The sequence below is a fragment of the Sparus aurata genome, chromosome 20 (genome assembly GCF_900880675.1).
Source record: "Sparus aurata chromosome 20, fSpaAur1.1, whole genome shotgun sequence".
In the NCBI taxonomy this organism is placed as follows: Eukaryota; Metazoa; Chordata; class Actinopteri; order Spariformes; family Sparidae; genus Sparus; species Sparus aurata.
Genome location: NC_044206.1, coordinates 5,533,520 through 5,557,518, shown reverse-complemented (window position 1 = coordinate 5,557,518; position 23,999 = coordinate 5,533,520). Strand labels below are relative to the sequence as shown.

Sequence of the window (23,999 nt, the reverse complement as noted above, 5' to 3'; positions counted from 1 at the left end):
TAATTTTGTTCCTGTGATAGCATCTGTCTTTTCTTCTGCACCTCAGTGCCCTTCCAAGTGTGACCAGGGTGACAGCAGTGCTGGCTCACTCCTCAGGGGAGCTGCTGCTGTTGGGGACAGAAGGAGGACATGTCTTCATCGTTGAAGTCCCAGGCTTCAGAGAGCTGGAAGAGAGAAACATCAGTCTCGATCAAGTCGCCAGCAGGTCAGCAGCTACCACACACCAACACACTGCACATTGTTTGTAACCTTAAGTCGGAGGTGCAGAGTAGAAAAGCTCTAAATGTTCCCAAAGACACTAAACATTGACCTGAAAGGGACGCAATCCTCATTTTGTTGTTTATATTTATAGAATAATTCATAAGTTTCTTGCGATTTGTTGTTTATTTCTGATGAGTTTCAAGCATGATTACATCCACATCCAGAGGAGTAACCCTAACCCTTTTTTTTTTTAAGGAATTGTATGTGTTTGTAGTTTAAGTTCTAAGTAATAATGAATAACGTAATGTTTAATGTATCAGTGCGCTCTCATACTTGGCTCAGTTGCTCTGATTTCTTGAATGTGCAAGGCAGCGTAATACGCATGATTATACTTCATGTCTGAGTTGCGCACCTGTGCATGTGCTCATGCATGATTAACCGTACCATGCTGAAGCACACCTCTTCTAACCGTGCCAGGGCTGAGAAAGTGTACCGTGCTTGAGCGAAGTATAGAGCACTTACACTAACCAAACAAACTGGACTTTGGGGGTCAAACGTGCTTGGGCATGGTATGGATTTTACAGGCCCCCTACACACAATCTGGACTGTGGCCTTTACATGTACATTTACCCCTACTGGCGTTTACAGTCTCTACCTCTGTATTTAAACTTAACTTTTTGTTGTTCTGTTGACCTTAAATTATTTTATTTTTGTTCTAGAAATTATATTATATTATATCATGTGCACATTCTTGTTATTTCCATATCCATATTCCTCGGTCATGTTTCACAGGGTCAGTCCCTATCAGGCCTTGTAATCACTTCATTCTTTTTACTTTTTTATATTATATTTCTGTGAGTGATCTGTTTTTTATGTGGATGAAATATGTGTGTATGTGTGTGTATGTATATGCTACTGGATGTCTAAAATTTCTCTCGGGATGAATGAAGTATCTCTCTGTCTGGATGCCTAGTGTAAGTGCACACTTAGAAACCTACTGATACAGGGAAAATGAATTTATTAATTTTTTACATTAAACCACTCAACGAATTTCCATGGAACTCTGATTGAGGATGGGTCTCAGCCTGAATAAAGCCCATTCGTGTAGATTTGGATAAAGTGACAGATCCAGAAATGTTCTCTCTGACTAAAACATTGCACAATGTTTTTAAACCTTTTTGGTAATTTGTCAAGGAATAATGCAGGGACCTTAAAAGAAAACATTGAGGTATATTTAGGTGGCCAATATCTATGAGTGAGAACAAAGGGGGCTGTTAGGCTTCGGCAGATGTATGCACTCTACTTGCCTTTTTCATACAGAGACTTTGCATTAACACATAACTTAACTCACCATTTCGCCACCTTTGTTTTTTCACTCTGAACCAAGCAGCTCCAGCGTGAAGTCGCTACAGTGTGTTCTGCTGCGGATCCAAAAGAGACATGGCCGCACAAATAATGACATTCAGATCTGTGTGTTTTGTTTCAACGTGTTTCCCCAGATGTCCACCTGTTAATCTAAACATGTATTCCCCGATTGTTTATAATCATATGGATGCAGTTATAATGTTTTGTTATTTAGATCCTGACCCATCATGCATTGTGGAAAGTGTCAGAGAGGGTTTTCCCTCTAAATTACATAATCGGCATCAGTAAACGGCGGGGTCTGTCTGACTGTCTCACTCGCGAGAAGGAATGCTGTTTTCTGGAGGAAAATTCACTGAAGTTTTCAGATGGGGGAGGCTCACAGTTGTAGATTTTTTTCAATACATGTTGCCAGAGTCCGTAACTCCAACAACACAGTAGTGAAAGGAGACAAACACGTTGTGAGTTAAAGTTTTTTGATCGAATCGTGTCACATAATCACCACCTTTTTAACTGTGGGAGCTGCTGGCTCTTCTGCCAGGGACAGATGCTATTATTTGGTCACAGAAATGTGAGAGTCGGTACGACAGACAGGATGACAGACACTTTTCCACGTATGGCTGCTGTATTTTTTTTTCCTCATAAGTTGCCAAAGAAATTTCCAGTTGCCACATAACTGGTGTTGGTTCCTGTAACGTTGCTTTGTGGGTTGAAGTGTGGGATTTGTCCTTTATTTAATGAGTCAAGCGTTGGGTAAGCTGTCACACTGTGAACACTATCAGACCGACACAGCCCTGACCCGTGCCTCCGCCTTTTCCGTTCACGCACACACCAGCTCGCTTCTGCTACAGCTCTGATACTACCTCCAGAGGCGCAGCAGAGCCACAGCAAAACTGATTCCCCCTTCTTAAATGTGAATATTTTCTGGTTTCCTTCCTCTTGTATGACGGTTGACTAAATGTCTGTTGGTTTCTGGACAAAACAAGACATTTGAGGACGCCATTTAGGGCTCTGGGAAACACTGACTGACATTTACCACCATTTTCGGACATTTTATCGACCAAACAATCAAGATAGTAACCAACAGATTAATCACCTGCATGTATATGAAAATAATTGTTAATTTCAGTCCTACACTATGAGACAAAACCTCTCTGTAGATTCCAGTTAATGAGACGATGTTGAGCCTTTTTAAAGTTGGTCCAGGTAAATGTTGTCGTCTGGCTTTTAATTGTTTGAGATGTACGGTTGGATGCACACAAATAAATGGGCCTGAAAACAACCCAAGCCCACATTAAAACTCTTTAGCTTTGCTTTTTGTATCAAGGTTCTATAGTGTTTGTTGTCTCCCTTTGGTCAGTTCTTTGTTTTTCAAATGAACTGACCATAAACAATATAAACGTGTATTGATTGTTGAGGCTAAAGCAATCTCACACACAAAATATATCACTGTCATCAACAAATCAGCTCTGTGCACACTGCCTCTCAGTCACTACTGATCATATTTTATCGTGTCTCCCCAGTGTACCGGAAGACTACATCGGCCGCAGGAATCTGGAACATGTAGAGGCCTTACAGGAGAACCCAGTAAACCCAAACCAGATTGTTATTGGCTACGGACGAGGTCTCATGGTTATCTGGGATTTGGAGAAGCAGTGTGCCCTCCAGCACATCCCTGCCACACAGGTAACTTTTCAGTGGCAGGCAAAATACAAGTCAGTCCTTGATAAACAGCTTATAACCAGTATGCCAACTCTTGATATTTGCCTTGTCTATTTTGCTTGTAACATGGTGTAACCATAGCAACTGGAGAGTGTGTGGTGGACAGAGGATGGAGGCTACATTCTCAGTTCACACAGTGATGGAAGTTACTGTCGATGGATGGTGGGTGGAGAGGACGAAAACGAGGAGGAGGAGAAATCAGACATTCCTTACGGTGAGGAAATGGAGGTGTATGCCACCTGAACATTGGTATTTACTGTCAGGTATGAAATGTGTTTTTCTTGAGACTGATTATCTTTATTTCACTGCAGGACATTTCCCCTGCAAGGCCATCTCTAAAATAGTTCAGCTACCAACAGAAGAAGGGTGAGTTCACTTTCCTCAACAGTGAGATTAATTTATGCGATATGTTAGAAGTCCTGCCTCACTGAAAGTGGTTCCAACATCCTCCCATTTTTTATGTTAAACTTTATTTCTCAGATGTAACACATAAGCCATTGTTACTCATTAAACTCTGGGTAAACTGAACTGAACTTGAACCTGTGTGTTTGTGTGTGTGTGTAGACCTCCGTTCCTGCTGTTCAGTGGTGGTATGCCCAGGGCCAGCTATGGGGACAGGCACTGTATCACAGTGATCCACAGTAAAACACACATAGCTCTGGACTTCACCTCCAGGATCATCGACTTCTTCGTCATCAGAGACGGACCGCAACACACAGGCAGGGAACACACCAATACAAACAATTGGCTTATGAAACGCTTGTGCACAGTTGTAAAAAGGAAGCTGTAAAGGAAAGCTTGAAAGCTCTGTAGTCTATAGCCATCCCCAACAAATCCAACACCTCCAACATAATCTCTGTTTCACTTAATTTGGCTTTCATTTGATAATATGTAAACAAGTTTTGTTTCTCCAGCTAGTTTTCTTGTGGTGAAAGATTACTTCTTGAGCCCATTTACATCTGGTATTAACATGTTATCTGTAGCCCGATAGATTCATCTGGATATGGAAAAGGGCATATTAATACAGGTGTAAATGCATTTACAGTCAAACTCAGTGCAGATGTTGTCAGACAATCCAATCACCAACCATTCCAATCATGTGTGTTCTGGGTGCATGTCGTACAGCATGGCCACATTGTTGGGGAAAAGAAATCCTTTCAGCTGTCCTATAGTGACCAGCAGAATACTAAACGTAGCAGATATTGAAGTTTCTGAAAAATGAATGGCACCTGTCAATGGCATTGCTTTCTGTGACCTTGTTTGTTTACATATCTGCAGCCCACCTAACTAAAATGCTTTTTGAGATCTGATCTCAGTGCAGTAGATTATACAATTATTTACACCAGGTTTAACTGCAAAGACCTGTGGATTGGATGCTATACTCTGGATAAGTATCTAGATACTGGTCACATGTTATTACCAGCTGGAAGTGAAGGCTTTGTCTATGTGTATGCACAACAAGGTTTCAAGATTATTCATTTATTAAAAAAAACTTTATAATGACCTGCTGCATATAAATGCAAATTTAATTACCTTTGCATTGGACCAACTATCAAACTTCTTTAGCACTGAGTAAAGAAAACTATACTGCTACTAACTGCTGGCTGTCTAGCTTGCTTAGATTCGTGGATAGGTTATAGGAAGTTATACATGTTTGTAACTGAATAAGCAGAGCTACTTTGTTAGCAGTGATTTTTCGATAGTACCGCAGGGATTAGGAAAAGCATGCAATGGTTTAAGACATGAATCTGTTGTGTAACGATGTCTTGTTTTTGTTTTTTGTTTTCTGAGTCTTAAACGCTGAGTGCAGTAGAGTGGTATTGCCGATAGCAAAACTGAATGCCACATATACCGACAAAGTCTATGAGAAATGATCTAACATTGAGCATTGGGTGCTTTTATACCCAATCCTGGGAGTCGAAATACCCAACTCTCCCCATGGTCTCATCCAGTCCTTACTCTTACATTTGCATTTATATTAAAATTCAGGGCAATTAGCAGAGGCTTTTGTCCAAAGCGACTTACAATAAGTACATTTGTCACAAGAGAGAAACCACGACATATCACCGTTGATGGAGTAGAAGAAACATTTTGTCAAGGCCTCATCTAAGGATTGTAGCTGCCATTTATAACAGTCGTAAGAGAATCCATGCGATGTGATTGCAGAGCCTAGTGATCTAGTGTATAGTGAAAACAGAAGCGGTCCTAATACCGAGCCTTGAGGGACACCAGTTTCTAGAAAGCAGGGTTTGGACAAGGATTCGTTCCATGTGACCTGAAAGATGTGATTTGTCAGGTGTGACGTGAACCAGGTTAGAGCACAGTCAGTGATGTGAAGTTCAGCCAGAGTGGAGAGGAAGATTTGGTGGTTTACTGTGTTGAAAGCAGAGGATAAGTCCAGGAGTATGAGGACTGACAAGTGGGGCGAGGCTCTGGCGGCACCGAGTGACTTTGATCATTTGGACTGTTGTAAAATGTGTCGTCTGGCAATAACTATAAGATTGCATAGCCTACGTGGTTAACTGTTGCTTCTCTAAAGCAGGAACTGTCTACAAACAGAGATCTGCTGTTATTGACTGATTATGCATATCTTTACATGATTTCAGAAATGCCTAGTGGCTTGAAGACAGTCATGTGGTGAGCCATCTACAGGTATCACCATCTGTGTTTCTGGGTTAACAGTGTTGCAGCACTGGATTCTAAACTCTGGCGCTGAAGGCACAACTTCCTATCTTGTTTTTCTAGCCTGTGTGAGGGCTAGTGAGTAGGACATGTATTTGATGGGACGTGTGCAGGTGGTTTGGTGTCCCATTGTCACTGAGGCTTTCTGAAAAGCAAAAACTGCTTCTGCCAGTCCCTTATAGCAGAGAGGCAGACCTGCCTCAATATTTTCCTATTTAGTGCTGTAGTAAGCTAGTGGTTGCGTACCAGTTGGAGTCTCCTGCATCCGAACGCCACAGGCATAACCAGCCCTTCCTGCATCATAGCAATAAAATGGTCCAGCATAGTCAGGGTTTCCCAGTGCTAGTGCTGTGTGCATGTCTGTTTTCAGGGCCTGAAAGGCACCCTCTGCTTCTGCTGTCCACTGTCATTCAGTGGAGGCTTTGGTTATAGCCTCAACTTGTGAGGGAGCTATGCTCTTTTTGCTTTCATTCAGCTGTCTGCCTAGATACTCAATCTTTTGAACATTTATATTTTTTAAATCATACTTAGTTTACAGGATTTTTTCACACCTGCCTAAAACTTCTACATGGTACTATATATATGTTTTTTTTCACACTTTGATGTAAACCCATACACCCAGTTTTTCTTTGCATGCAGTTCATTTACGTTTTATTGCTGCCCTTCAGCAATCATGGTGCACTCTTAATTTAGTCACACTCTCGTGACAGCACTCCTCTTCTGGCACTTTAATGCTCCCCTCCTGGCGCTTTTTCAAAGCCTACTGCCCTTTCAGACCCTACTCATCAACTGGCGCCCTGCCACAGAAGATGTGGGTGGGTATCCACAGTGCTTATTTTATCTCTACTTTCTCAATTAAACGTTTACATACATTATGAGGTATTATTATTACTACACACTCCTGGTACCTTCTAATACACCATCACTTCATCTGGTTTTTATTCTGAAAAACACCCAATGTTCAGATTTCAAAAACCCCAATTTTCAAACTTTCTCTGAATACACTTCCTCAACATCAGAGACCTCTTACTCTTACTCTTACTTTTAGGTACACTTAATGTGTAACAAAAGTTCACCCTGCTTTGTTCATTTCTATTCTTTTACTAATTCTCTCGCTTTTATTGCTAGCCAGATCATCCTTCCGGCAAACACCAAGCAAACAATAAGCCAACAGCAATGCTCAAATTCAACAGCACTCTGTCCCAAAAATAATTATCATTCATTCTGCCGCAGTGAGTCAAACCGAGTAGTGCCAGGCCGGCAGATGAAATGGAAACATGGGATGTGGCTGCCTAAGTGTGTGTTTTACAAAGAACACAACCAAAATGAGTGCTATAACATTTTACAAAACAAATATATATTAGTATATAGTATAATTAGTCACTTTTTCAGTTAGGATTACCAAAAATATTTATATTTGCTAAATGCCAGAATAATGAGAGAGAGAATTTTTTTGACAATTTATTACTTTCTTTAAAGTTAGAAGTTAACATACATTTCATTAGTATTCGGTAGCATTGCCTTTAAACTGAATGACTTGGGTCAATTGTTTTTGGGTATCCTCCCACAAGCTTCTCACAGTAGTTTGCTGGAATTTCGGCCCATTCCTCCTGACGGAACTGGTGCAACTAAATCAGGTTTGTAGGCTGCCTTACTCACATGTCTTTTCAGCTCTGCCAACTAATACTCTATATGAATGAGATCCGGGCTTTGTGATGGCCACTCCAAAACATTGACTTTATTGTCATTAAGCCACTTTGTAACCAATTTGGCGGTATGCTTAGGGTCATTGTCCATTTTGACCCCCCTCCAAAAAAAAGACCCATTGCACCTAAGCTTGAACTTCCTGGCTGATGTTTTGAGATGTTGCTTCAATATTTCTACATGTTCTTTCCTCATGATGCCATCTATTTTGTGAAGTGCACCTGTCCCTCCTCCAGCAAAACACCACCACAACATGATGCTGCCACCCCTGTACTTCACAGTTGGGATGGTGTTCTTAGGCATGCAAGTTTCTCCTTTTTTCCTCCAAATGTAACAATGGTCATTATGGCCAAACAGTTCAATTTTATTTTCTTCAGACCACAGGATATGTCTCCAAAAAATGTGTTCCTGTGTGCATTTGCAAACTGTAATCTGGCTTTTTTTATATTGCTTTTGGAGTAATGGCTTCTTCCTCGCTGAGTAGCCTTTCAGCCCATGTCGGTATAGGACTCGTTTCACTGTGGATAATGACGCTCTTTTACCAGCTTCAGCCGGCATCTTTACAAGTCTTTTGCTTCTGTTCTGAGGTTGATACGCACATTATGCACCTAGGCGCATTCATCTCTGGGACACAGAACCCGATTCCTTCCTGAGCGGTATGATGGCTGGACATTCCCATGGTGTTTATACTTGAATATAATTGTTTGAGCAGATGAATGTGGCACCTTCAGGCATCTGGAAATAGTACCCAAGGAAGAACCAGACTTGTGGAAGTCCACAATTCTCTTCCTGATATCTTGGCTGATTTCTTTTGATTTTCCCATGATGTCACACAAGGAAGCAGTGTGTTTGAGGCGTGCCTTGAAATACATCCACAGGTGTGCCTGTAATTAACTCAGATGTTGTCAGTTAATCTCAATCAGAAGCTTCCAATTCAATGACATCATCATCTAGGTTTTCCCAAATAGTTTAAAGGCATAGCAGTCTTGGTGTATGCAAACTTCTGACTTTAATGACAGTAATAAAAAATTGTCTCAAAAATTCTCTCATCATTCTGGCATTTAGCAAATATATCAATCATTTTGGTAATCCTAGCTGACCTAAAACGGGAAGCGTTTAGTCTGATTCAATGTCAGACAGTGAGAAAAAGTGTGTGTGCACGTGTGTGTGTGTGTGTGTGTGTGTGCGTGTGCGTCCTTGTGTGTTCATTGAGAACTCAGTGTTGTCCTAGGGAGGGCCTGACGACATGCAGTCTCTGATACACACACATCAAGCAATCAGTTTTGCATTGCGAAATGTTATAGCAGTCATTTTGGTTATGTTCTTTTGTTGTTGCTTTCAAAGAAGCAGTTTAAATCATTTGTTTAAATCGGGTCTGTTTTACTGAGATTTTCTAGAGATAGAGAATACTTTACAGTGCTATGCAATGAGAATGTTCTAGGGTTTTAACCTATCCTAGATCAGTTTGTACAGTATATCTCTAACTACTGTTTTTTTTCTCTGTCCTGTCCGTCTGCAGGAGATCCCAGTGCACTGGTGGTCCTGGTAGAGGAGGAGCTGGTAGTGATTGACTTGCAGACAGAGGGCTGGCCAGTCATTCAGACTCCATACCTGGTTCCCCTCCACAGTTCAGCCATCACCTGCTCACACCATGTCTCCGCTATCCCCCTCAAGCTGTGGGAGAGGGTCACTGCTGCTGGAGACTTGCAGAAGACACACTACTCTAAAAAGGTACACCATAAGATCTTGTTTAAAGAATGCTTTAATGTAGGCCTTTGATTCCTGTGAGTTTGTTGGGTTTGTTCATTTCCTGCCTTCCCTTTGTGTTTATTGTCACGATCATTTTTCACTGCTTTTGTCGCAGCACAATGAATTATAGAATACAGGCAATACAATTAAATTAAAAAAATGATATATAAAAAAAGATATATAAAAGAGATTTCAAACCTTAATTGTGTGCTTGAAATTGATTGAGATATCACATAATGTACAGTCTGAAAGAAGTATCATGGTTTGGTTTGCAAATTGGCTTTAATGGGGTGTGAAATTATGCTGTTAAAGGAGGATGTTAATTGAAAGCAGATGTATTTTGCAGGGGCAACTAATAATGAATCACAAGCAGTAGTCTGTTCTGTCTTAATGGTTGAGCAAGTTGAAATCCTGTAAAAACTTAGGTTATACAATGGTACATTTTTTTCAGTTATAATTAGTTAAGCTAGAAATGTGAGTACATCAACTGTTGATGAAATTTCTTTTCTCCTCAAAATGTCAATTTCAAACTTGGACACTATGTTCCGACCTCCTGACCGAAACTGTGCATGTAAATAAATAGACATTTTGGTTGTCCAACTATGTTTAAGGCTACGTTAACCTCCACAAGTATGTTAAAACACATGTGAGTGTTTGTTTAATACAAATCAGGCTAGCACACTACAATATACTGGTACCTCTACTGAGAGACAAAAGTAGCCAGATAATAACCTGTATGTGACTTTAAAAAATCCACTTGAACTCTAAAGGTGCTCATCATATATGGTATGTTCCATCCTGAATATGGACATATTGGGTCATTTCTGGTTTACCAGAAAGCCACTAAGTCGTTATTATTGTTAAACTTTAATTTCTCCTCTTCATACAGCCTTGGCCAATCACAGGAGGCCAGAACCTGGCCCCAGACCCTCCACAGAGAGACCTGCTGCTCACAGGGTCAGTTTCTCAACTTTGGAAATCTGTATTGGAACATTTCTGTTGCAGATTAACAATATTCTGTTAATCTGTGTGTGCAGGCATGAGGATGGGACGGTGCGTTTCTGGGATGCATCAGGAGTCTGTCTATATCCTATGTATAAGTTAAGCACAGCTGGAGTGTTCCACACAGATGCTGACCCCAATGATAACATGAACCAAGGCACGGAAGGAGAGTGGCCGCCATTCAGAAAGGTGTGTGTCTGTAATAAAATTAAGCAGTATTAAACAAGACAAAAGTGTAAGCTTTACCATCACGTGAGTGATGTGCTCTGGGACAGTGTGCTTACTTAAGTGCGATATTGCAATAATACAACTGTTACAACAAAATAAAAGATGCAATCAAATTGTGTTCATGTTGCAGAGCAATTTCCCTGGAAATACATGGGCTCTGACCAATTACTGGTAATGTCAGTAGATGTATACATGTACTGAAAACTAGTTTGCTATGACAGCAAGTGGGCCAAGCCTGAGTAACACCCTAGGAAGAAGAACGATTTCTGGTCCCCGTTGAGTCAGCCTTTAGCTGACTGGAGCTGGCATGTTATAGACAAAACAATTACTAGAGCTTGTGGGATTTCTAAATAATTAAAACACAAAACTGAATAATTAAAAGGCATATAATCACAAAACTGCTTAGCCAGCTAAGTCTTGTTACAACTAAGGTGTCTGCTAAAAACATTAATTGTTCCCTGGAGAGAATTAGCTACATCTGCAGACTTCTAGCTTGAAACATCCAGAACATCACATGAAATCAAGGCAGAACAGAGTTTCTATCTAATCCAAACAAGAAGTCTTGTTGTTTAGTGCTGTAGTAAGCTAGTGGTTGCTTACCAGTTGGAGTCTCCTGCATCCGAACACCACAGGCATAACCAGCCCTTCCTGCAAACATAGAAATAAAATGGTCTAGTATAGTCAGGGTTTCCCAGTGCTAGTGCTGTGTGCATGTCTGTTTTCAGGGCCCAAAAGGCACCTTTGCGCTTCTGCTGTCCACTGTAATTCAGTGGAGGCTTTTGTTTGACCTGCAGCTCAGATTAGACCTCCGCAGTGGAGCTTCTTCAATTGTGTAGTCACAAATCCACAGATGACTATACTATAAGACAACATTTGTCCCTCTGTTTGTGGTTTAGGAGCTTTGGTTATAGCCTCAACTTGTGAGGGAGTTATGCTCCTTTTGCTTTCATTCTGCTGTCTACCTAGATACTCAATCTTTTGAACATTTAAAACATTGTTTATATTCAATATGATAAAATGAGGTGTTTACTTACAGGTGAATGACAAATGAGGAGTTACTTGTTGTTGGATGTTGTGATGAAAACGATATACTTATTCCTACCGCTTGGAGGACTTGGACTCAGTCGGCGGTAATCGGCAGTTGTCGGACAGTGTGCGTTCATGGTTTCGGGGTAGCGGTGCTGGAGAGAGGCCTGAGTGCAGGGGGCGAGGGTTACTGGCTGTTTACTTTCAAAATCTAGTCTGAGGTTGGTGGTTTTCCCAACTTACCAATCACAGCTTTAAGCAAATTGAATTAAGATTCACATAGTGTGTCTGTTTTAAAAGGGCAATACATCAATTTTAGACAAAGCTCTGTTTAAGCTTCACAGTAGTACTGCTCAGCCTGTGAAAACAAATGTATAACGTTCTTTAAGAACCTGGACCATCTCTGTCTTAACATAACCCTGATGATGTCATCACTAAATTACCTTTGTATCCATTTTCCAGGTTGGCTGTTTTGACCCCTACAGTGATGACCCAAGGCTTGGTGTTCAGAAGATCCACCTATGTAAATACAGTGGTTATCTGACTGTGGCTGGCACTGCTGGACAGGTGAGTGTACTGCTAAACATTTGTCATTACTGACCATAGTTTATGCAGTAACATAGTTAACTTACTTAAAGTTTCATCCCCACTACTAGCTTCTAGTTTAGCGCCGAGCTAACTTGGATGGGGATAAAATGTAATCGGGCTGCTCTTCACAACACTAGCTTTTGGAGAAAAGTCCCCAGTCCATCACATGAAGATATAATTACGTGGCTTGGCCATGACAAAAGCTGGCTCCAAGGCCTGGCGCTCTTTGTGGGGGCTTAATCTCGACGATGACGCCAGCCGTCTTCTTTGCAGAGGAAGTTGCGGTCAAGCCAACTAGTAAAGTAAACTAAACTAAATAGTCCTCTTCCTCTTCTTCATTGGTTTTACCGGTGGACTAAAAGCCACACCACCGTTCACTGTGTCGTAGTATATAACATCATGCTATTCACTGACGGGTGCGCCGTATAATAATCATAATAATTATGATATTGTGGTGGACCGCCACAAATAAATTAATGTGTGGGAAACACACAGCTGACACACAGAGTGGTATGAATAAGTTTGGGCACCCCTGACAATTTCCCATTTTTAAATATATTTTTTTCTATTTAAGAGACCACTGCAAAATTATCAGTTTCTCCGATGTTACTATTTATAGGTATTTGTTTCAGTAAAATGAATAGTTTTGTTTTATTCTATTACTACTATTTCTCCAAAATTCCAAATACAATATTGCAGAAAATGACCAATGGTCTAAATTACAAAAAAGATGCAGTGTTCAGATCTCAAATAAAGAAACAAAGAAAACACGTTCATATTAATTTCTAAACAGCACAATACTAATATGTTAACTTGGGATGAGTTCAGCAATCAATACTAGGTGGAATAACCCTGATTGTCAATCACAGCTTTCATGCATCTTGGCATGCTCTCCACCAGTCTTTCACATTGATGTTGAGTGACTTTATGCCACTCCTGGTACAAAAATTCAAGCAGCTCTTCAAGCAAGTTTTCCTCCAGGACAACCTTGTAGGTGGCTTGATTCATGCATTCTTCGCAAAGATGGATCTTACTCCAGTCCTCTATGGTCCAATCCTTATGGTCCTTTGTAAACCTCAGCCAGGCTCTTCTTTGCTTCTCATTGATGAAAGGCTTTTTTTCTAGCTTTACAGGACTTGAGCCCTGCCTCTAGGAGACTGTTTTGAACTGTTCTCGCCGTGCATTTCACCCCAATTGCCATTTGCCATTCTTTTTGTAGGTCAGCTGATGTCATCCTACGGTTGCTGAGTGACAATCAAATGAGTTGACGGTCATCCTGGTCATTGAAGAGTCGTTTTCGCCCTCTGCCAGTCTGTAGCTTTGTTGTCCACAATGTCTTGACCTTGTTCTTATGATCCGCCGTCTGAGAAATTTCAAGGATAGAAGCAACCTGACACTTACTGTATACCTCTGCTAGTAACGCCAGAATTGAACCCTTCTTTTTCTCACTGAAAACTTTTCTTTTTCGACTCTATTGGCATGGCCAATTGTTCTTTTTTTTATTCCACTTACTTTTCAGGTACTACTAGCACTGTTTTTGCCATCCAGCTGGTCCTATTACAAGAGGATAGTGATGACCACAGCAGTGGTGTTTATACTTTTCCTCTTAAATAAGATTTGGTTCAGGGGATCGCCTAATCAGTACCTCATTAAGTTGAATGAGGTGTGTTTGTGTTGGAATTCAACAGACACTGGAATGGAATGGCTGTCATACATGTAGAGATGTTGATTTCAGAAAAAATTGCAGTGGTCTCTTAATTTTTTCCAGAGCTGTGTGTTTATATATATTAGAGCTGTAATGGATAGATGGATGGTTGGATGGATGATGGATAGATGCGTGGGCGTTGCTGTGAAGCGTTGTACAGTCTGATGGCACCAGGTAGGAATGATTTCCTGTGCCGTTCTTTAAGGCAGCGGGGTTGAATGAGTCTGAAGCTGCTCTTAAGCTCGTCCAGAGTTTCGTGGAGGGGGTGAGAGGCATTGTCCCTGATCACCAGCAGTTTTGTCAGCATCCTGTCCTCCACCACCTCCTCCAGGGTGACATGCTTAGAGCCAACAACAGACCCTGCCTTTTTAAAGAGTTTATTTAGTCTGGTTGCTTCCTTCCCTTTGATGCCCGCACCCCAGGACACCACAGCGAAGAAGATGGTGCTCGAGACAGACTCATAGAACATCTGGAGCATCCAGTTGCAGACATTGAAGGACATGAACCTCCTCAGGAAGTAAAGCCAGCTCAGGCCCTTCTTGTAGACTGCCTCCATGTTTGCGGTCCACTCCAGTTTATTGTCCAGCACCACACCCAGGTATTTGTAAGAGTCCACAATGTCAGCCTCTGACCCACCATCTCTTTCGTTCAGCTGCAGGTGGTTCTCTCCACACCATTTAACAAAATTGCCGACCAGATCCCTGTACTCATCCTTCCTCTCGCCCTCTAAACGCCCCACAATGGCCGTGTCATCAGAGAATTTCTGCAGATGACACGACTCACTGCGGTACTTAAAATCTGCAATGTAGGTGGTGAAGAGGAAGGGCAACAGCACAGTTCCTGGGGGGCGCCGATGTTGCCGATCAGACAGTCAGACACACAGTTTTGTAGTCTCTCAAACTGTTGTCTGCCCGTCAGATAGTCATCGACCCATGTGACGAGGGGAGAATCCATCTGCATGTTCTCCAGTTTGGCCTTCAGCAGCTTGGGCTGGAGAAGTCAAAGAACATGACGCGTACAGCAGTTTTGGATCTATCCAGGGAGGAGTAGGCTTCCTGCAGCAGGTAGATGATTGCATCATCGACCCCAACATGGGGCTGATATGCAAATTGTACGGGGGTCATGTGATGGGCACACTAGGGGTCTCAGGTGTGCTAGAACTAGCCTCTCCATAACCTTCATAATGTGAGAGGTCAGTGCAATCGGCCGGTAGTCATCCAGTGCCACAGGATGTCCTTTTTTGGACACTGGAACAAGGCAGGATGTTTTCCAGAGCACTGGCACTCTCTGAAGGTGGAGGCTCAGGTTAAAGAGGTGCAGGAGAACTCCAAAAAGCTGGCCAGCACAGGCCTTCAGCATGCAAGGGCTTTTATCGGATTAATTGATCAGTCAATCCCAAGAAAATGTTTTGCTCGTTATTTGTAAATTGGTTAATCGCTTTAGTCATTTTTCAAGCAAACATTTCAAACATCTGAAAGGTGATAATTAGCTGTTTTTCATAATTTATTACAGTTTGGACAGTTGATTGGGGAAAAATATCATTTGAAGCGCCACTTTGGGCTCTGAGAAATTGTGATGAGCTGTGATTATTTTTTTTCCCCTCTTTTTTTGGCAGTGTTACAGAGCAGACAATAAAACTAGGCAGCATATTGATAGATAATGACAATTAGCATGCTATTACCCCCACTTGATATCGTTTTTACAGAGGCTTTGTTCTGCATATTGACTTGTATTCCACTGTGTCCCTGGTTTGTCTTCCCAGATCCTGGTGCTTGAACTGAATGATGAGGCAGCAGAGCAGACGGTGGAGGCTAAAGTTGTGGATTTGCTGCAGGGCCAAGAGGGTTTCCGCTGGAAGGTATTGAGCAGAGTTGGATGATTACTGCAGGAACAAATTAATTATTCATAACAGTTCTCCTCTCTACATTAAATCTGCAATATCTTAGTATGCTCATAACAGTTTTACTTTCCTGTTAATCCCTTTCAACGTTTTTGAATGTATCATACCACCCAACAATAGAACTCTACCAGTTAAAGTGATCCACTCAGTATATTGATGGTTTTCTTGTTGATTAGGGCCACACTCGGCTGGACGTGCGAGAGGAACCGGTGCTGTTTCCTCCGGGCTTCCAGCCTTTTGCTCTGGTCCAGTGCCAGCCTCCTGCTGTGGTCACTGCCCTCACCCTGCACTCAGAGTGGAAGCTGGTAGCTTTCGGCACCAGCCACGGCTTTGGCCTGTATGATTACCAACAAAAGAACAACGTCCTCATCAAGTAAGGAGGCGCAGGGAAAGAGTAAACTTTCAGTATACAAATACAGCTTTGGTTTCTGATGGTTTCCTTTTATTGTCACAAGTTTTGTCCATGCAAGTTTTTACTGGATTCAGTCTTTGTCACAAGCCTACTTGTTGGTTCTAATTTGTAGTTCCGCTGAGACTGCTGTATCAAAGCACACATAACAACAAGTCTAAGCACAAGGATTTAAGAGATTGTTGCAGGTTAAATTCTAGTATACATTCAGGGTGAGACAAACTTTGCAGAAGAAGCAGAATCAAAGAACTACGCCAGCTATTTCACGTGGACTTTAATTTGATCAGTTTCTCTGAAAGCTTACAACATTTTTTAGATTGTTTTGTAGATTAACGGTGTCAGTATTTTGTGCATCAGTGCATTAATTACTGTATGTGTTAACTCTGTATTTTTACAACTGTAGGTGCACCCTAAACCCCAGTGACCAGCTGGCCATGGAGGGTCCTCTGTCCAGGGTGAAGAGCATTAAGAAATCCCTCCGACAGTCCTTCAGGAGAATCAGACGCAGCAGAGTCTCGCTAAGGAAACATCACGTCAACAACGCCGCCAAGGTAGTTCTGCAGCTCTCTGCTCAACTGGTCATTGGGGCTCAATAGCGGCAGTACTGAAAAGATCAGAAAGCTCTTCTTCTCCTTAAAATGTTTTTTTTCATTCTTCACTCGTCTCTTGTGTAGCTTCAGGAGGCGAATGCCCGTCTGGAGGCTGAACTGGCAGAGATGGAGCTTGCTCCTGTCCAGAGGAAGATTGAGGCACGCTCCTCAGACGACTCCTTCACCGGTCTTGTACGGACGCTGTACTTCGCTGACACCTTCCTCTCAGATAGTGAGTTACACTATCAACACTTAATGTAGCCCATTAAAAAAAAAAGGCATTTACTCCAGGGTTTTCACCGGTCTCCTCATTTTCTTGTAGGTTCACATAACTCGCCCTCCCTGTGGGCAGGGACGAATGGGGGCTGTGTGTTTGCATACATGCTCCGCCTTCCTCCTGTAGAGAACAGAGCAGACGAACCAGTCACAGCACAGCAGGGTGAGAAATGGTCTTTGATGTTTGGGGTAGACTGTGTCCACCATCTCTGTCTTCTTGTTGTAACATTCTGTCTTTCTTCCTTTCTTCCAGCTAAGGAGATCCAGTTGATGCACCGGGCTCCTGTCGTTGGGATTGCAGTGCTGGACGGTCATGGGGCTCCTCTCCCTGAGCCCCTGGAGGTTGCTCACGACCTGGCTCGCTCACCCGACATGCACGGCTCACACCACCTTCTGGTCATATCTGAAGAACAGTTTAAGGTCAGGATCACACATATGCACACACTCAGGAACGCACTGATCGGCTAAAAATATGATTTGTCAAGAGAAGACCACCCTACGTAGCTGTAGAGTGATGTTTCTTGTCCATCACAGTCTTCAGCTGAGTCAATACAACTGTAGGGCAAAGAGCCATGATCCAGACAACAAGCACAAGGTTAATTAAAGCTGTTATGTGACCAGCATTCATTACCAAAGCTGATATAATGTGGCAGCTGTGGCAGTTATCCATTTAAAAGAGGAGCTGCTGAGTGTCTTCTGCTTTGTTCTTAGATAATACAAGAAGAATGTCAAAAACACTTTTGAATTGGCCTAGCACTAGATAATCCAACACTATACAAATATAATGTATACCCACCCTTAACTATAACAGACTATGATGAAACATTTCAACTGGATTTAACCGAAAGATGCGGGTGTATATAAATATTGTTTTGGGTTTTTGTTGTCCCATGAACTGTTGTTTCAGAGGCTTATCCAGTAAAGGATACCAGTTGTTTATTTTTTAGCATGATTTTTGTTTAGTTTCATTTTGGGTTTTTTCATGCCTTTATTTGAAAGTACAGCTGTCGGTCTAACTTTACTATTACAGGCAACCTGTTACAGTACATGTTAAGACTGGTGACATTCAATTTATTTGAGACCTGTAGAGTCCTTGGATTTTGATCATATTAAAGATCTATTAAGGGCAGACCTGATTGCTTCAAGGCCTTACCCTTTACCGTAGATATTGACATAGAAATTAATATTCAAATGCTTTTTATGTTTGTTTTGAAAGCATGTGTTTTGCATCAAATGCACCAAAAAAAGGTAAAAGACTGCAAGAAACAGAGTTCCTCTGTAGCATTTAGTCTGTTACTCTGAGAACAACTCCAGTCCTGTGATGATGGAGCTGTGACAAGCACTTATAACATACTTTAGAAAATGGTAAAATCAACAATTTCTAACAATGTTTAACTTCCAACAGCAATAAGTAAGTAGTGCTCACCTGCCTGAAGAAGTTGTGGAGCTGACCATATTTGTGTGTGTTCAGGTGTTCACCCTGCCGAAGGTCAGCGCTAAGATGAAGCTGAAGCTGACAGCCACAGACGGCTCCAGAGTGAGGAGGGTAGGCGTGGCCTGGTTCGGAAGCAGTCGGTCGGAGGACTATGGTGAGAGTGGCCTGGTGGTTCTGACCAATCAGGGCGACCTCCACGTGGTGTCACTGCCGGCAGTCAAGATGCAGGTCCAGTACCCCTGCATCCGCAGAGAGGATGTCAGTGGCATCGCTTCCTGTGTCTTTACCAAGCATGGCCAGGGTAAGGACATTCCTGCACACACATTTTTTGCTATACTTGTGAGGAACACCAGGTCTGACCATTGCAGCTACAGACCTAAGCTTAGCATATATTTCAGTCTGAACATGATTCTAACTTAAACCCTAAAACCAAGTCTTAGGTCTGAGGACCTCATTGATTTTGTTGACTTCACAAAAATGTCCTCAGTCTTTACGGCTAAAAGTCAAGTTTATCATGACAAAGCTTTCATGAGAAGAAAACCCACACAAGCCTGGTGTGGCAAACCAGCAGCTATGGAGTATGTTTCCCATTTGCACTGGTACACACCACCAGACTATTACCTAGACATCATACAAAGTCATGATCTTTAAACAGCACTGCTGTTGGAGCCAGCAGTCTGTAAGCTGTTTCCTTATTTCATATTTGGCTCATTTTCAACTCTGCAACTTTCCTTTCTTGATTTGGATATGCTTGCATACTCTTTATGTCATTTGTATAAACACACAGAGGTAAAATTGGTTAAATGAGCAACCTTAATAAAATGAGATACTAAGATGCATTTCTTTACATCAGTTTGACTGTTTGTCATCAGATTTGTGTCAGCAGTTGGAGGCAAGTATTAGTTTGTCTAGAGACTGTTGGATATCTGTTACAGATCAATACACCATCTATGTTAAACTGTGATGACTAGCTGAGATGGCTGGTAGAGACAAATAACCCTGTTCACACAAGCTTTGCACATACCACTGCAGCTCTCTGTCAGAACATACTGCTAAAAATCTAAAGACCACAGTCTTAGTGATACTAGACCTGAATTGTCTGCTAGCTGCAATTTTTCTTTAAAAAAAAAAAGAATGGATTTTATGGGAGTTGTTCTTCCAAAAAGGGAAGGTTTATGATTGTACTTTCACATCTACATAAAAGGTAAATATGCTTTCTCCAAAAGAACTACAGCTTATTTGGAGCTCCAAAAATGACACCCACCGTGTGCTGTTGTCTTCCTTCAGGCTTCTACCTGATCTCTCCATCTGAGTTTGAACGCTTCTCTCTTTCCGCCCGCTACCTGGTGGAGCCTCGCTGTCTGGTTGAAGTTCCTCTTCGTTCCGGCTCCTCCAACCAACACAGGCCACAGCCTGACGGAGCTTCATCCGCTCTTAGGTCTGTAACTCTGAGCTTCTAGATATCCTTCTGGATTTGCACAATTTCATTCAGTACTCATTTGACTTCTCTGTCCCTCTAGAAACGCCAGACAAGACAGTGAGGATGCAGGTAAAATATTCAGAGACCCTCTTGAGTCTAAATACCAGCATCATACGTAAACATGCATGTGCCATTGGCTGAGAGACACTACATGTCCAGATGTAGTCTTCTCCTTGATGTTGTTAAACATTGTGCTTATGCTTTCTGTCTGTTTTTACACACACACATACACATACACATACACACACACCTTGTTTGTGGCTGACCATACTGAATTGTCTTCTGCCTGCTGCCTGTGTGTTCCAGAAAGTGCAGCTAGACGTGTTATGGAGCATGCTTTGCTGAATGACGAGAGTGAGTACTTCAGAGAAAGAGACAGGAGAGACTGTATTATAACTATGGAGCAAGCGTATCATGTTTAAACTGAGAAAGTTTGGCTTCAGCTGTATTAGCACCATGTGCTGCCTCTCCTAACTGGTATGTCAGCTTCCTTCTCCCATCATCCTCAGACTCACCTACATCAGCTGTTTGGGAACCTGCAGTGTTTACAAAACATCATCTCATTGCATGATCTGTATGACCTCCCTTGGATCGCAGCAAGCTATATTTTAATGTGACTCAAGCGCAGCCACAGGTTCAAATGAAGTGTAGAGTATTGTGTTGAGAACTACTTTAGTTACAGTCATGTTTTGTTTTGTTGCAGAAGTACTTCAGGAGATCCAAAAGTCACTAGAAGGAGACCAGTCGTAAGTATCAGCCACTGATTGTTCATCAGTCCGAAGTGTTGTCCTTGAGATGCAAGTGATGTCAGGGAAGTCCCTGTGGACAGGAGAATTTTCATGATGTCTTGATGTAAAGGCAGTTTTATAAGATACTCCACTACGCCAAGGCCTGTTTGGAAATTATGTTATACTATTATTTGAGAAATAAATCATGACTTAAGGTTCACCCTATGAGCCTTTTCAGATTCTTTCAGCCGCATCTTGCCTCACTTGATATCACATGGCACGAATCAGGAACATAATGCTGTGTCCCAGTCAGAGTTGGCTTCCGACCTCCACATGTTCCAGGTGCAGGATGCCCAAAGTTAACTAAAAACGTGGCTGACCAGAACAAACTTTAAGTGCTTTTATTGTTTGTTTGTTTTCTCATAAGAAGACAAATAGTTTTTGAGTCATCTGGAACACAACATAATGTGATAACTGAAAGCTCCTGGAAAAAGTTCATATGATTCTAGTTTGGACTGAATTCAAATGAAAGGTAGTAACAGGAAAAGGTTGTCATTGGACAGCTCAAAATGGAGGCTGTCAATCCTGTTGTGAAAAAGAAAATAGAAAAACACCTTAACTACATTCTTGAGGGCTTTACCAATTAATATTTAACAGTGGATCAAATCCTTTTTTACCCATGTGATAGGCACTTCTGTAGCTATGAGCCCATGGAATAATCACCTGCTCTACTCTGCTCTTATTATTTCCCTCAGTTGTATGAAGCTTAGTTTTACTTTTTGTTTTATTTTTTATTTTTTGCCTTACGAACTTTGCTCTAATTCACCTAATTTCCAACAGTAATAGGCAGCTGTTTTTAATAGACAATTGCCATAACAACTCCATATTGTATAATATATGATAATGTTGGCTTTACAGTTTGTTCTGCTGCCATAAAGAGACCAAAAATCAATTGATATATTTCTGAAGGTATAGCAAGAGGAATACTACCTAGCTAACGAAACATTATTAACGTCTACTAATAAGTGGATTTTAAAGATGAATGTTACTTTTGGACTTGAATATTAACATGAACCTAGCACAAAGTTCACAAAAGAATTTCATTTTGTCCAAACTAACCTAAAAGGTAATCATTGAAACAGGCCAGCCACTGTAAGGCTTTAAGTAGTCATGTTGTTGAAGGCTACTCTTTATCTGCTACAGGTCGTTCTTGGAGAATAATGTGAAGAGTGCTGTAGCTTGAGAGACATCTCAGGACAGTTGAGGTGAGTCTAAACTACAGTCACATTTTTACCTTTGGTTCCTAAAACCAACATGCCATACACAGTTTTTGTAATCAACTTTGTGATGATTGGTCAATGCTATTCTGTTGTCTGCCCTCAGAGTGAACTGACATGTTGACGTGAATGAAGCGTACTGCAGTCCTGTAGCAGCACTCGCCTCCTGCTCGGCTGACACAACCACTACTGACCCCTGACCCCTCGCCTCAGTGACTGACCTCCCCGCTCTCTTCCCAAACGGCCCCTCACAGAGAGACACCAAAGGGCTCCTGGCTGTAGGGATCATAGCACCATGAGGCCGTTTGAAGGCTCACTAACGGTGCAGACAGAGGTTGAAGGAGGGTGAAGAGACGCCACCTGTGCCTAAAGACCACATGCTGTACACAAATCATTCGAGCTGGACACAAACCATTTAACCCAAAGCTACATGAAGCCAATTCCTGACATGTGATCAATGACATGACTCATGCAACGCCAGCATCAAAACAGCATCTCAAATCTACCACAAACTCCACCTAAAGCTGTTTGACTTAACAACCACACCCACTTCATTCTGGAAGCCTTTAGCACCACCAGCCTTTTCATGTGGAAACGGTTCGTCCAATCACCATGCTCTCTGCTGTGCAATCTCACTGGCCTTCATCTCCCCACATGGACATGGGATGTGGGTGATGATTTGAATAATGTTGCCGAAAATATTTTGTAGCTTAAATTTTACATGATTTGTGCCTAATTCTTTTATTTGAAGAAAACTCAGATTTGTTTAATTTTTTTTTTAACATGGAAGCCCATTTATGCCATAAAAGGAAAAGAAAAAAGAAGAATGAACAGTTAGGAAGTATTAAAAAACCTAATGAGTGAATCAAAACTATGAAATACTACTAAATTGGCTTTCTCGTCATTTTGTTTTAGTATCTTATACTTTTAACTTTAGTTTCTACTCAAGTCAACAGCATATTATAATAGCTTTAAAAAATGGTAAATGTATAGTTAATTAAGCTTAACCTAACAATAAATTGCTTTTTCAACCATTTATTGAGCAAATGTTAATTGTAAAGTTGCAGCTGATGTTGATAAACCTGCACATTTTGCTTAATAAATGGGGTGTAAATCATTTCATTGTTTTTTTTAATGCTGAAATAACTTCTAAATATAGTTTACTTAACCATACACTTACCATTGTATTAATGATTATTAAGATGATATAACAGGTCTTTCATGGTCTTTTACAATGGATTTGTTTTTCAGTTTCTGACTATCCCATAATTTGATTTCATAATCACACAATAGGTATTTTTTGTTTTTTGGCATAAGTGAGCTTCTGTTCTATCCAGACTGTCGAGGGAAACTGTAATCAATGATGCCTCAGAAGAAGAAAAAAAGTTGTACGCATGTTGAACCACACTGATGTTAACTTGTTTTTTTTTTATTGTTCAGTCTACATTCACTAAATTAGTAATAGCATGACAACTGTATACTGTTAACACAGCCCTGCCCCCTCCCGTCCACTCTGTAATTTTATAACCGGCCATAGGTACTCGCCCACTACTGTGGAGCTCACCATGCTGTACTTTTTTGGGGGAACAGCTTTCTATGGGGTTTGGTTTTTAATTATTTTTATGTAAAACATTTTTTTATGCCAGCAAAGAATAATGTAATTTAGGAATGTAATTGTAAGCTATTGTAGTGAAATGTTTTTAATATATACAGTATGTATGTGACTCAGTCTGTACCTGTGGGCCTGTTGTAACGGGGTTGGCTGCTATTTAGATCGTACAAGGAAATATTTTGGTACTGTGTCTCAGAATGCTGGGTATTTTAGTGTTCCTAGAATATATTTTTGTAGTGAACTGATTAAGAACCCTAATTTTTTTGATTTGTAACGTCACACTACATTTTTCTTGTCAATAATTGTTTTTTTTTTCCCAAGAA

General features: G+C 41.3%; 1 protein-coding gene across 4 annotated transcripts in view; it reads left to right on the top strand.

The window, feature by feature from the left end:
• The window catches only part of llgl2 (LLGL scribble cell polarity complex component 2), a 39,151-nt gene extending 15,152 nt beyond the window's left edge, over positions 1–23,999 (top strand). For 2 of the 4 annotated variants that reach the window (XM_030400497.1, XM_030400498.1), the window contains exons 6-27: positions 47–205; positions 3,087–3,249; positions 3,367–3,499; positions 3,597–3,651; positions 3,850–4,004; positions 9,191–9,402; positions 10,310–10,377; positions 10,458–10,611; positions 12,139–12,243; positions 15,732–15,827; positions 16,046–16,242; positions 16,682–16,829; positions 16,953–17,100; positions 17,191–17,307; positions 17,398–17,564; positions 18,616–18,880; positions 19,867–20,017; positions 20,100–20,128; positions 20,366–20,413; positions 20,763–20,805; positions 21,991–22,052; positions 22,171–23,999. In XM_030400497.1, coding sequence (XP_030256357.1) covers positions 47–205; positions 3,087–3,249; positions 3,367–3,499; positions 3,597–3,651; positions 3,850–4,004; positions 9,191–9,402; positions 10,310–10,377; positions 10,458–10,611; positions 12,139–12,243; positions 15,732–15,827; positions 16,046–16,242; positions 16,682–16,829; positions 16,953–17,100; positions 17,191–17,307; positions 17,398–17,564; positions 18,616–18,880; positions 19,867–20,017; positions 20,100–20,128; positions 20,366–20,413; positions 20,763–20,805; positions 21,991–22,030 — 2,653 coding nt within the window. In that variant the 3' untranslated portion in view covers positions 22,031–22,052; positions 22,171–23,999. Of the gene's footprint in view, positions 1–46; positions 206–3,086; positions 3,250–3,366; positions 3,500–3,596; positions 3,652–3,849; positions 4,005–9,190; positions 9,403–10,309; positions 10,378–10,457; positions 10,612–12,138; positions 12,244–15,731; positions 15,828–16,045; positions 16,243–16,681; positions 16,830–16,952; positions 17,101–17,190; positions 17,308–17,397; positions 17,565–18,615; positions 18,881–19,866; positions 20,018–20,099; positions 20,129–20,365; positions 20,806–21,990; positions 22,053–22,170 lie in introns of those variants that run through there. The other 2 variants (XM_030400500.1, XM_030400499.1) reach the window with 2 other exon arrangements.